The sequence below is a fragment of the Garra rufa genome, chromosome 19 (assembly GCF_049309525.1).
Source record: "Garra rufa chromosome 19, GarRuf1.0, whole genome shotgun sequence".
In the NCBI taxonomy this organism is placed as follows: Eukaryota; Metazoa; Chordata; class Actinopteri; order Cypriniformes; family Cyprinidae; genus Garra; species Garra rufa.
Genome location: NC_133379.1, coordinates 16,692,208 through 16,706,019, shown reverse-complemented (window position 1 = coordinate 16,706,019; position 13,812 = coordinate 16,692,208). Strand labels below are relative to the sequence as shown.

General features: G+C 37.1%; 1 protein-coding gene across 1 annotated transcript in view; it reads left to right on the top strand.

Annotated features, from left to right (window-relative positions):
* Positions 1-922: 922 nt before the first annotated feature.
* Positions 923-13,812, top strand: part of tenm2b (teneurin transmembrane protein 2b) — a 261,826-nt gene continuing 248,936 nt past the window's right edge. The window contains exons 1-2 of the mRNA XM_073823963.1: positions 923-983; positions 1,737-2,012. Coding sequence (XP_073680064.1) covers positions 923-983; positions 1,737-2,012 — 337 coding nt within the window. The remainder of the gene's footprint in view (positions 984-1,736; positions 2,013-13,812) is intronic.

Below are 13,812 nucleotides of genomic sequence, written 5' to 3'. Positions count from 1 at the left end.
CAGTAGGCATACACACAGGTTCGAAGACTCGTTCTCGCCCCTTACAGTGCAATTCGGCTAGGTATACATCTGCGCTAAAATATCAAGGTGAAAGTCATCATATCTTGCGTAGTTTAGACCCAGCTCCCAACCCAACTTTGAGAATAAATTAACGGCGATATTTTTTTTATTGCCCGATAGGAGTCTCATGTTAACGCAGCACGTTAACGCCGATAACGGCCCACCACTAGTTTATATTGTGAAAATGATTCATAAAAAAATGTTCTTTCACTCAAAAAACGAGGTACCTATTCTTAGATAAATGAGGCCTACGATTAATCAGAAGCAAATAGAAACACTAAACCAGTCCTAAATGAAAGAAAACAAGTTGACAAAAAGAATGAATCCAATATTTGGTGATAATATAGCATAATCAGAGATTTATAAGAGGCTGTTTGAAGTCCGATCATTTTTGACCAGGAACATCAAAGGAATCTGAACACAACCAGAGGATTAACCCTCCTGTTATCCTTGGGGTCAATTTGACCCCATTCAATGTTTAACGTATGTACATATATAATTGACTTTTTTTTTTTTTTGCTTTAGATTGAATGACTTTTCTTAAATTAATGGGGAAAACTTGGTAAACATAAAATTAACATGATATTATTATTTCAATGCCCTGTACACATTTTGTCACATCGGTGTTCTTTGGGGTCAATTTGACCCCAAGGTCTTTTAGCTGTATAAAACATAAGAAATATAAAAAAATTACACACATTTGTTTTGGGCGATATTGAGGTCACTATAACATGCTATGATTTTATAATATGCACTATAATTTTATATGTTAAGTATAATAAAAATAAAAATAAAAACTAACACAACCATACCTGTAGTATTGCGAGAACCTCTGTCAACTGAATTGCTCTCTCAATTGAAAATGGCCTCTAAGCAAAGGTTCTCTGTCAGTGAGATTTTGTCACAGGTGTTTGACAGTGAAAGTGAGGGGTTTGTTTCAGAGTGTTGTTAAGTAGTCAACAAAGACATCAATTACCTGACACTAACCTTTTAGCAAAAAAAAAATCATATTCTGGAGGTTTTAAATTGCTGGGGTCAAATTGACCCCAGTGGTAAAAAGGTGTTAGCGGATTTTAGGGTAACAGTTAAAACAATTGACCCTTATGACTGGTTTTGTGTTCCAGAGTCACAATTACAAATAAATAAATAAATACTGTAGTAATGTATTTGTGCATGTGGTGAATCTGCAGTTAGACCCACATTATACATTTCAGACATGTTAAGGTTCTTTTTTATATTCATATTTTTTTCCCAAACAATTTTACTTCAGCATTGAAAGCATTTGCAAATGCTACACTGTTCTCAGACCAGTTCTAAAACTAGTTCAACATGTTCAATCTGCAAAAACAAGCACCGACCAACAAAAAAAAGAGAGATACAAACTGATCAGACAAAACCCGATGAATGTATTCTGTTGCTGTTTGTCGGCGTCTGTTGTTGCGGTGTGAATTGGCCTTTTATCCCACCGTAACATAATTTATATTCATTCCTTTCACTGCTTTTCTGAATACAGATGACTAGGACAATACAGAGCTTCAATTAATTTACACACTAAAATGAAGACTTGCTAGAATGAAGAATGTGTTGTTATTATGTAATTTAGCAAAGCCAGTTCTCAGTCAGAGTCATTCAGGTCTTGAAAGGAGTCTGAATTAAAACTTGTATTCTCATTACAGGAAGCTTCGCATTGGCTGATCTGGGCATGTGTGAGCCTCCTCCGTCATCCACTGTATATTGTTCCGACATAAGCCTGCTGCAGGACAGATACGGTCTGAACGCCGGATCCGATGCCGACTCGGACCCAGAGGGGGTCATGACCCCGGAGCGTGCCGTCCAGCTGTGGAGCGGGCAGCCGCTGAAGTCTCGCCGCAGCTCTTGCCTGTCCAGCCCCGACCACTCGGTTCTCACTCTCACCGACTCGGAAAACGAACACAAGACTGATGAAGAATCAGGTAGGAGAGAGAGAAAAACACTTGGGTGTGAAACAAATGAAGAGACAAATGAAAAGACACTGATGATTGGAGATTTATCAGAAGGGTAGTGCATCTAAATTAAGTGGAAAATCTGTAATTTGGTAAGACATTAGTTCCAACAAGGAATGCCGGTGTAATGAGACATCTAAATAAAATGTTCTCATTTCCCCAAAGGCCTTCAGCCTTTTTTGAGGTGAAATTGAGCATACTGAATCATTGAATAACGACTATTTATACGATTCCCAACACTTAGGCGTCAATATTTGTAAAGCCGCTTCTTTTTTCTGAAGACTGCATTCACTGCGATGCCGAGATCAAAGCGATATACAAACCAAAGAGAAATCATCTCAATGCCTGCAATCTCAAGTGCCGTTTCTCTTTGATATAACGAGAGTTTATTGCAACAAACCAGCCCGTCTAACTTGCCAATGTCAAGTGCCGCGTGATGCATTTATCTGGTTATCAGGTCATATTCCTAAGAAGCTCTTTGCTGAGTGTTGAACTGACACCGTTGTAAAACAAGCACCACACAGAAGCATGTAAATTCAGAGGATGAACTGTTGGTTAAGCTACAGTTGTACTTCTGTTATCAGTCTCATCAGAAAAATAATTGAAACATAGTCACTAGACACTAGTCTCATTAAAAAGCTTATCTTAAGATTATCTTAAGATTTTGTTTTAGGGCCTAGTAATATTTTTTGTCTCTTTTTTTTTTTTTTTTCAAATTACATTAGTGTTGTATAATATTAATACATTTTTTGTCCATTATATATGGACTGAAATTACATAACTGTAGTTGATAAAAATAAGATTTTAAGTAAAAATCATGTGCAAAATGACAATAATGTGCCATATATACAGTTTACTGTTCAATAATTTGTTGTCTGTATGATTTTCTTTACACTATTAATAATTTTATTCACAAAGGATTCATTAAATTTATCAGAATTGTCAGTAAAGACATTTAAAATGTTACAAAACTAAATACATTATGATATTTTGAACTTTCTGGTCATCAAAGAATACTAAAAAGATTTCTACAAATCTTCAGAACAACCTTTTTCAACACTGTTCATAATAAGAAATGTTTCAGGACCAAATCAGCATATTAAAATGATTTCTGAAGGATCATTTGACACTAATAACTACACTCTTAAAAATAAAGGTGCTTCACGATGCCATAGAAGAACCTTTTTTGTCTAAATTGTTCCATAAAGAACCTTAAACATCTGATGAACCTTTCTGTTTCACCAAAGGTTCTTTGTGGTGGAAGAAGGTTCTTCAGATTATAAAAAGGTAGGGGAGAGCGGGGCACAACCTAACACTTTTTGAATTTCGCGGTTTATGTAAATCCACTTGGGGTTCAGAGTACTATTTTTATCCACATTATTTTCACACTTGTCTAGTAAAAATATATCGCTTTGTTTCATATTTACAGTGTATGCGTTTTTCATTATTTACCTCAAAAGAAAGGAAATGAAACGTGACAACATGCCCCGTAGGTGGGGTACATTGTAACATCTGAGGGGCACGTTGTAACACGACCATATGACAGCTTAAAATGTTATCTGATCGAATGAAAAAAATATACACAACAAACTAAAATATTTTGTCAATAAAATACGTGTTAACTTTTTCAAATGAAGTAATGACGTTTTTTAAAAAAAATAAAAATGATCTAATTTTTGAGTTTGACAATGAACACATCGCAACAATGCTTTGAACGGCCCTGATCGCAACACACAGCTGTACAGTAGTTCAAAACAATGTGGACAAATAAATGAAACACATTTAGACATTCAGAAAAACACTCCCGTCCCTCCACACACAGCTCTCACAGAACAAGACACACATAAACAGGCCAAAATGCTTTACATTCCTTGAAATAATAACATCTGAACATTAAACATTGATAGTCAGCCTTTATTCACCTGTTTCTTGTGGTTTCTTATCAAAATCCTTAGAAGTAAATAGTGTAAATTGCATAGAGTAGCATAGTTTAATAACAGCGGGGCATATTGTAACATAGTGTTACAACGTTCCCCATCTGCGCGACTGGAGTTTAAAACAGATTAGTGTCTTCTGCTGGTTTGCCAAGCATTAATAAACTTAAACTAATAAACTTAATCTAAACTGATAAATAACAAATTGGAGATTAAAAGAATAGCAGTTTTGTCTAATTTTAAATGAATACTAAAAACTGAAATGAAAAGTTTACTTCAGCCAGAAAAGTACTTTTACTATGGTAAAATAAATATTCAGCGATATCTTCAAAATGCTTTTGAATTTTGGCGCTCTTTTTTCTCTGCATAGTGTTGCTATGGCAACTAGTAAATACCATAAATTTGGTTATGCTAGCCTGTGTGGAAATATTTGAACCACATGTGTTACAATTAACCCCATGTTAGGTTGTACCCCGCTCACCCCTAAGTAAGAAATGGTTCTCCAAAGAACCTTTGACTGAATGGTTCTTTGTGGAACCGAAAATGGTTCTTCTATGGCATCGCTGAAGAACCTTTTAAAGCACCTTCATTTTTATGAGTGTAGAGTAGTGGCTGCTGAAAATTTAGCTTTACCATCATAAAAATAAATTACATTTTAAAATACACTTAAAAAGAAAAATGTTAGACTTTTTTAATTAAGTCTTACTGGCCGCAATCTTTTTGTATATGTCAAAATTATCCTTATAGGATATAATAAGTATACTAGTATTAGCTATTATTTATACAGTAGGTTCTGTTTTGTGAATTCTTCATACATTAGAAACAAATTTTATTTTTTGATAATTTCTTTTAACATTTTTGCATTAGAACATTGCAATGCTCACAGTGGTTGGTATTACTGAATTTTACCTGCGCATTTGCTTCGTTGTTTGTCCAAACATACATTTTAACATTACATTAAGTTATGGATACGGCTTATCCATTTTATTAATCTCACATTAATGTATAGAAAAGATTTGGGTAAACTGAATAACCTACTAGCAGCGGGTTTAGTTGATGACCAGCTCTTGTAACAAATCAAATCAAAAAGCAAACTTTCTTGCTAGTGTTTGTAAAAAAAAGTACTGCAAGTTCTTCAAAATATTGAGATTAGAGGTTACACGCCACTGAAAGGCTTTTATTGTACGTAGAAAAGAAAAAAGAAGAGGAAGTGAACAGAGCAAAGTGTTTAGGGAGGAGATGTGAAACTCCAGGGGGTGCTAACAGAAAAAGAGCAAGATTTCCTTGTTGAGGTGAGCATGTGTGCAGAAAGGGGAAGTAGATCTATAGGGCTGAATACAGGCAGTCATCGTTCAAAGCCAGCCCAGCTATACTGCTCCATTCCTGGACATCAAGGCCACCACATGCATTAATGGAAGCAGGTTGTGCAAAGGAAAGGCACAATGCGGGATTTATGATACCTGCAGCGAGATGCAATAAGCACCAGGTGCGTCTCATCACGCACTGCCAGCAGTGTTCCAGTTTTGTTCGCCTTCTTCTAGTGTCGCGCTCCTATTGTGAGCCTTGGTATGAGGGACAGAAAGATGATGGTGGTGGTGATAAGGGGAAGTGAGTATTGGGCACTGTCTCTCAAACGGTCTAAGGATTTAACATAGGAAATTGACACTTTTCACTAATACTTAAATCAATACATGCACTAACGTTAAACTATCAGACATTACATAAAAACAGCAAAATTAAAATAACACTAAATGTTGCTGTTTACTTGATTGAATTTGTCAAGTTAAACCAATTAAATTATACAACAGTTCTTTCTGGACCTTGAATCTCATTGGCTGAGAGCCTTTTCCAGCAATGCGATATTTCAGTGAAATATTGAACAATACAGAACTCCAACGTTTCACCGTTTGTATCATTCCACTTGTGGACGCCAAAATCCACTATGATTTTATAAATAATACTGTTACTGTGTCACAGAATGTAGTTTTAAGAGTTTTTTAGGCAAGAATGTGGTGGTTTAGACTACATGTATGCAGTTTGTTAATAAGGATAGCATTTCAAAAAAGTTATAAATTGATTTGCATTTTATTGAGTGAAATAAGTATTCGACCCCTTTGCAAACCATGACTTAGAACCCTAGTTGGCAATCACAGAGGTCAGACGTTTCTTGTAGTTGGCCACCAGGTTTGCACACATCTCAGGAGGAATTTTGTCCAACTCCTCTTTGTAGATCCTCTCCAAGACATTAAAGTTTAAAGGCTGATGTTTGGCAACTTGAACCTTTAGCTTCCTTCACAGATTTTCTATGGGATTATAAGGTCTGGAAACTGTCTAGGCCACTCCAGGACCTTAGTATGGTTCTTCTTGAGCCACTCCTTTGTAGCCTTGGTCGTGTGTTTTGGGTCATTATCATGCTGGAATATCCATCCAAGACCAATTTTCAATGCCCTGGCTGGGGGAAGTAGGTTCTCAAGTCCTTCACGGCGTAGTGTGTTATCAATTGATTTTTTTTTTGTGATGGTCCCAGCTGCCTTGAAATAATTGACAAGATCCTCCCGTGTAGTTCTGGACTGATTCCTCACTCACTCATGATCATTGAAACTCCACAAGGTGAGATCTTGCATGGAGCCCCAGAATTAGGGAGATTTTATTGTTGAGACAGTTATTTTGCGTCCCTGACAACCTTGGACAGCTCTTTGGTCTTAACCATGATGGAGAGTTTGAAATCTGATTGATTGATTGATTGATTGCTTCTGTGGACAGGTGTCTTTTATACAGGTAACAAACTGAGATTAGGAGCACTCCCTTTAAGAGAGTGCTCATAATCTCAGCTCATTACCTATATAAAAGACATATGGGAGCCAGAAATCTTGCTGATTGATAGGGGATACAATGCTTATTTTACTCATTAAAATGCAAATCAATTTATAATTTTTTTGAAATGCGTTTTTCTGGATTTTTTTTTTTTTTTGTTGTTGTTATTTTGTCTCACGTCTGTCTATCTATAGTAAATACTGTATACTTTCTGACAATCTATAACCCCTTTGCTAAAAAAGAAAAATTTGACTTCATTGAATTAAAAGCCATGTACCATTTTTTGTGGAAAGTGCCAATGTCTGCTACACCCCTAGAGACTTTTCATAGGATCTTTGGTGTGTCTTTGAAGGAAGGGACTTTGAGGCTTTTTGTTTGGAATGGTGGTTGATGACACTGCCACTGAAAACCTCTCGAGACTGCAGAGAAAGACTCAAGCCCTGCAGACATTAAAAACAGTAAAAAGCAATACTTCTGCAGCAGTGCTTCATTTGACAAGATCGACTCCTCCATCGCTTTTGCCCTTTCTTTCAAGTGAGTGTAAGCATATGAACCATGTGGACAGTTTCCAGAACAGAAAACAGTTTTGAGAGTGACAGCTAGTTATACAATAGAAAAAGGGGGTAAAAAAATCTGGATGAATTTGTGTATGTTCAACAGTGATTATCACTTAGGTGAAGTCTTTTGCATTTGTGTTTGCCTTCCTTCAAAGAATGAATCACCACATACACAGTTTCCCACTCAATCGAACTTCTGTTGCTCCCATAATTGAATGTTTTTTCTATGGTCCGCACCCACTCAGATAAATAATTTTCATTCACACATGAGCATCTTCAGCAAGGATGCATTAAACTGATCAGAAGTGAAAGTTATGACATTTATAATGCTACAAAATTAAATGCTGTTATTGTTAACTTTCTGTTCAACAAAGAATCCTTAAAAATGTCTTCAGATCAGCTAATTAGAATGATTTCTAAAAGGTTGTGTGACAAGTAATGATGCTGAAAATTCAGCTTTACCATCATAAAAATAAATTACATTTTAAAACTCATTACAACAGAAAACAGCTATTTTAAATGTTATAATATTTCACAGTATTGCTATTTTTACTGCATTTCTGATCAAATAAATTTTCACTTCTTTCAAAACCATTAAAAAGTCTTACTGACCCCAAACTTTTTGCATCTTTCCTTCCACAAAGAATGAATCACACAATTTCCCACTCAATCGAACTTCTTTAACTGCCTTAATTACATCTTTTCTCTATGGTCCGCACCACTCAGATGGCTGCTTCTATGAATAATCTTCATCCATACATGAGCATCTGCTTTGTGTCCAGCTGTGTTTGTAATTAGCGCACAAGCACCAAAATAACGTGTTTTTGTAGCCACCTGCCATCTCATGTTTGGTGACACTTGGTGACTTCTTCACTTGGGTAACGGACACCTGAGTCACAGTGTGAGTTTCAAAAAAAGTAGAAGTTTAGTTTGATGCAAGTTTGGCCTGTGGGCAGCATCTGTGTCGGCGGCCGTGTGCCACTGTGACAGACATTCAACGTAGCATCGGTGGCCGTGTTGCCACTGTGACAGACATTCACCGTAGCATCGGCGTGTGCCCATGCTGGGAGCAGCGTGATGTTCTCAGAAGAATCGCTTGCATTGTTTCCACTGCTGCTCTGAGACATGCAGTCATAAAACACTCTTGTGGCAGCCCACTGATCTTTGTTTTTCTCTTCTTCGTTCTGAACTTCCCTTTCAAAGCCACAGGCAGAAATTGAATCCCTCTGTCCTAAACTCCACCCTTTCTTCCGCCTACTGAGACTGAAGTCCACATCAAGTCTGTGTGGGTTACTTTAATGCACCAATGTTTACGAAAAAAAAGTGTGTATTTGTGTACATTGAAATAAAACGCAAACGCAGCAGGACTCCGACCACTAATGGATTTCCACCGTGGGAGCTAATTAAAAGGGATGGCGCGATCTGGATTTGATCAAGAGAATGCTCGGTGACTAGTCGCAGAAGTGAGTCCTGAGGCACCGTGTTCAGCCACCGTGTGCATGAAGAGCATGGCATGATGATATGATAAAGACGGCACCTTCAGGCAACACTTACACTCATTACCACTCGCTTTTGTTGGCATTCACGGGTCAACTCTCAGCGTCAAAGAAACGCCCGGCCGGCGTTCCCAGGCTCCCTTTCCCCCAAGTCTCCTCGCTCAGATCTGCCCGTCTTCTGTTGTTCGCTGAGCCTTGGTTACTTTTACAGACAGTGGGTTCATGTCCCTTGCAGATTACAGCTAAATGATTAGAGTAGGAGTGCTCATTAAAATGCCACAGATTGCTCGTGGTGCTGTTCGCACTCTTTTAAGTTCTCGTGGTGTACTGTCACACAGTTTGTACTGAGGCCATTAGCTAGTCTAAGGACACAAACTTCAGCTCTCGGGAGTCATTGCCTGTGTTATGAGAACTTGTTGCAAAATCAACAGTTAAATGTGAAAACAAAGTTTGGCCAAAGAAGATTACATAATACGAGTGTGCAAATAAACCTTCTGATGCATGAATTATTAAGTCACAAAGGCAAAAAGATTTCTGTTTACTTTATAAGTACACACATCTGAAGTACATCAGCATGTTAGTACTACACAAAAGTACTAGACTCTCTTTCATGTCTTATTGTGCTTAAACTGTCAAATACACAGTTTATGTTTAAAACACACAGGAGTTACAAAACCAGTCAGTTATGTCCATAAAGGCAAACTGCTGGGATATAAATTGCATGTTTATATTAGATCTGTGTGGCAGCAGTGTACTGTACAGTAAATAAATCAATAAATCACTGCTCTCTTGTCTCCTCTGAGCCTGGGACTCTAAATGATGTTCTGTGCTCGTCTATGCAGCCACCGACAGAACAGTTATCATGACCTGAATAATATATTTTACATAAAAGATGTTTACATATAGTCCACAAGAAAAAAAGTTAAATTTATAAAAATAACCCCGTTCAAAAGTTTACATCCCCTTGATTCTTAATAGTGTGTTCTTACCAGAATGATCCACAGCTGTTTTTTTTTTTTTGTTTTGTTTAGTGATAGTTGTTCTTGAGTTCCTTGTTTGTCCTGAACAGTTAAACCACCTGCTGTTCTTCAGAAAAATCGTTCAGGTCCTACAAATTCTTTGGTTTTCCAGCATTTTTGTTTATTTGAACCCTTTCCAACAATGACTGTATGATTTTGAAATCCATATTTTCACACCGATGACAACTGAGGGACTCATATGCAACTATTACAGAAGGTTCAACTGCTTACTGATGCTCCAGAAGGAAGAATTATACATTAAGAGCTGGGGGGTGAAAACTTTTGAAAAGAATGGAGATGTGTACATTTTTCTTATTTTGCCTAAATATCTTTTATTATTATTATTATTATTATTATTATTATTATTTAGTACTGCCCTTCAGAGGCTACAGAATATGACACATTACATAAGTTAAATTTACCCTGATCTTCAAATTAAACAAATTTTCACAAAAAGGTGGTCACTCATGCCTTAGATTTAACATCGAACTCTTAATGGTTAAAATGGTTTTTAAAGATCTGTCCACCATAGTAGAGACATACTGTTAAAACCGAAAATTAGTGCTGAATTCATTAGGCGAAGAGGAACATCTGCTAATTTCCAGTAGATTTCTGGCACACGCATAATTAAAGTGTCAGAAAAAAGAGCATGAAGATTATCTACAATTATGAAAACTAGGTAATCTGCAGGATTTTCTCATTTTCTGTTTCTGTTATCAAAAATAACACCACTTTGCTGAGGACGTCCAACCCGTTGTTGCTTCTCAAAGTGAAAAAGGATGTGAATTCTAAAACTGAGGACGTCCAACCCATTGTTGTTTCTTAAAGTGAAAAAGGAAGTGAGTACTAAAACTGAACACAGTTTTAATGAACACCCCACTCCAAATACGTCTAGTAACAGGTATGTCGACAACCAGAGGTTTTAAAGACTTGTCGAAGAGCTTTGGTTTCCATGACAACAGGTGAAACCAAATGGAGAAGTGTTTCTATGGGGAGGTCAGCGGTGAGAGTGTGCTGCATCTGATTTGTGTGCGAAAGTGCATTTGTATGTTTTGGGGATAATTTGTAATGTTTTTGTTTCTTAGCTGTAATTATTCAGAGATTCTGACCTTGGGGTTTTAAAATTAATATTCTATTTTCAAAAATACAAAGAATTTGTTAGTGTTTTTGTGTGTAAAGGTCAGATCGGCTGTTATGGGTATAATGATCCAGATAAGCACACAATTTAAATGAATCCAATGTATATGAGATTAATGAACTAGAAAATATTTACCAAGTATATTATTTCTTTCACTCATGATCCCAAGTATATTATTCTTTCACTCAATCCTAATTATTTTAGTGTGTGGAGGACAGTTAGGTCTATCCAGACCTGGCAGGGTTGACATTTGAAATTGATCCGCCATCTGTCACACTGGTTTTGATTAGCATGTGTCTTTCCTTTATCTTCCTTGATATGGCAAAAATATGCTATACATGACTATACATAGCATACATGTCATAGATGCTCCAAAAATAAAAAATAAAAAATACTAAAAATAAATGCAAAACTAAATGCTTTAAAAAGTCACAAAAGTCAGGGCAATTTTCCATAAAAAAAAAAATAATAATAAAATTTGGAATATAAAACCTGATGAACAACAACACATGGAAAATGGAAAAACCATGCGTGACAAAGTTAGGACACCCTTACTGTTAACATAAAAATTAAGTGGGTAAGTAGCCGTCAGGCACAGCTAATCAAATGCCTTTGATTAATTGATCATCAGCAAGTGTGAGCACCTCTGTAAAAGCAGAAGTTTTGCCATTTTGCTGGTCTGGAGCCTTCAGATGTGCGTTAACAAAATGCCAAATAGAAAAGGCATCAGAAATGATCTTGGAGAAGCAGTTGTTTCTGCCACCAATCTGGGAAAGGTAAATGTCACACTTGCTGGTGGAGGGCTGATGATTTTGGGCTTTGTAAGGTGCCACAGGACCTGGGCACCTTACAGTCATTGAATCGGCCATGAACTCCTCTGTACACCAAGCAACAGGTTTTATGTGCCAAGGAAAATATATATTTTTTAAATTATAATTATAATATAATTATTAACTTTTTCAAATGACTGTATAACACCAGTATACTAAGATTGGATATTTTCCATTGTTTTTCTATGTAAACATGGACACGTTTGACTGTTGCTCTCACATCACTTGCAGCATCTCGTACATGAAACAGCATTCAAAAAATGTGGCACTCAATTTAAAAGAAGTTCAATTAGCATCTCATAACCTTGCTTTTTCTATTTCACTGCCAGCATCACATCATTCTGTGTGAATTGCACCTAGCGATATGTTCTACATTACGGACATTAATTAATTAATAAACAGCAGTAATTAATCATTTAAATGATGGAGAAGTGCTTTTTTTAACAGACATATATCCAAATGCACATTGTAGTTAAATTTCAGCATTTTGAATGGTCATTTTATGTGTCTGCATAAATCCTTGAGGCCTCTAAGCATTGTATTTGTTCTCTAAACATCATATTTGTTCTGAGTGTCTTTCAACCTGACAGTCAACTGAATCAAAATACTCAAGTTCAAGTTTCCAAATAAAAAAAACCTACATAAACTTCTAAATAAGATGTGATTTTAAATACACAAGAAAGTAAATGAAAAAGACAGATACAGGTGCTGGTCATATAATTAGAATATCTTCAAAAAGTTGATTTATTTCACTATTACCATTCAAGAAGTGAAACTTGAATAATGTATACATTCATTCCACACATACTGATATATTTGAAGTGTTTATTTCTTTTGATGATTATAACTGACAACTAATGAAAACCCAAATTCAGTATCTACGAAAATAAGAATATTGTGAAAAGGTTCAGTATTGAAGACACCTGGTGCCACCCTCTAATCAGCTAATTAACTCAAAACACCTGCAAAGGCCTTTAAATGGTCTCTCAGTTTAGTTCTGTAGGCTACACAATCATGGGGAAGACTGCTGATTTGACAGTTGTCCAAAAGACAACCATTGACACCTTGCACAAGGAGGGCAAGAAACAAAAGGTCACTACAAAAGAGGCTGGCTGTTCACAGAGCTCTGTGTCCAAGCACATTAATAGAGAGGCGAAGGGAAGGAAAAGATGTGGTAGAAAAAAGTGTACAAGCAATAGGGATAACCGCACCCTGGAGAAAATTGTGAAACAAAACCCATTCAAAAATGTGGGGGAGATTCACAAAGAGTGGACTGCAGCTGGAGTCAGTGCTTCAAGAACCACTACACACAGACATATGCAAGACATGGGTTTCAGCTGTCGCATTCCTTGTGTAAAGCCACTCTTGAACAACAGACAGCGTCAGAAGCGTCTCGACTGGGCTAAAGACAAAAAGGACTGGACTGCTGCTGAGTGGTCCAAAGTTATGTTCTCTGATGAAAGTAAATTTTGCATTTCATTTGGAAATTAGGGTCCCAGAGTCTGGAAGAGTCAGGAAGAGAGGAGAGGCACAGAATCCACGTTGCTTGAGGTCCAGTGTAAAGTTTCCACAGTCAGTGATGGTTTGGGGTGCCATGTCATCTGCTGGTGTTGGTCCACTGTGTTTTTTGAGGTCCAAGGTCAACGCAGCTGTATACCAGGACGTTTTAGAGCACTTTATGCTTCCTGCTGCTGACCAACTTTATGGAGATGCAGATTTAATTTTCCAACAAAACTTGGCACCTGCACACAGTGCCTAAGCTACCAGTACCTGGTTTAAGGACCATGGTATCCCTGTTCTTAATTGGCCAGCAAACTAACCTGACCTTAACCCCATAGAAAATCTATGGGGTATTGTGAAGAGGAAGATGCGATGTGCCAGACCCAACAATGCAGAAGAGCTGAAGGCCACTATCAGAGCAGCCTGGGCTCTCATAACACCTGAGCAGTGCCACAGACTGATCAACTCCATGCCACGCTGCA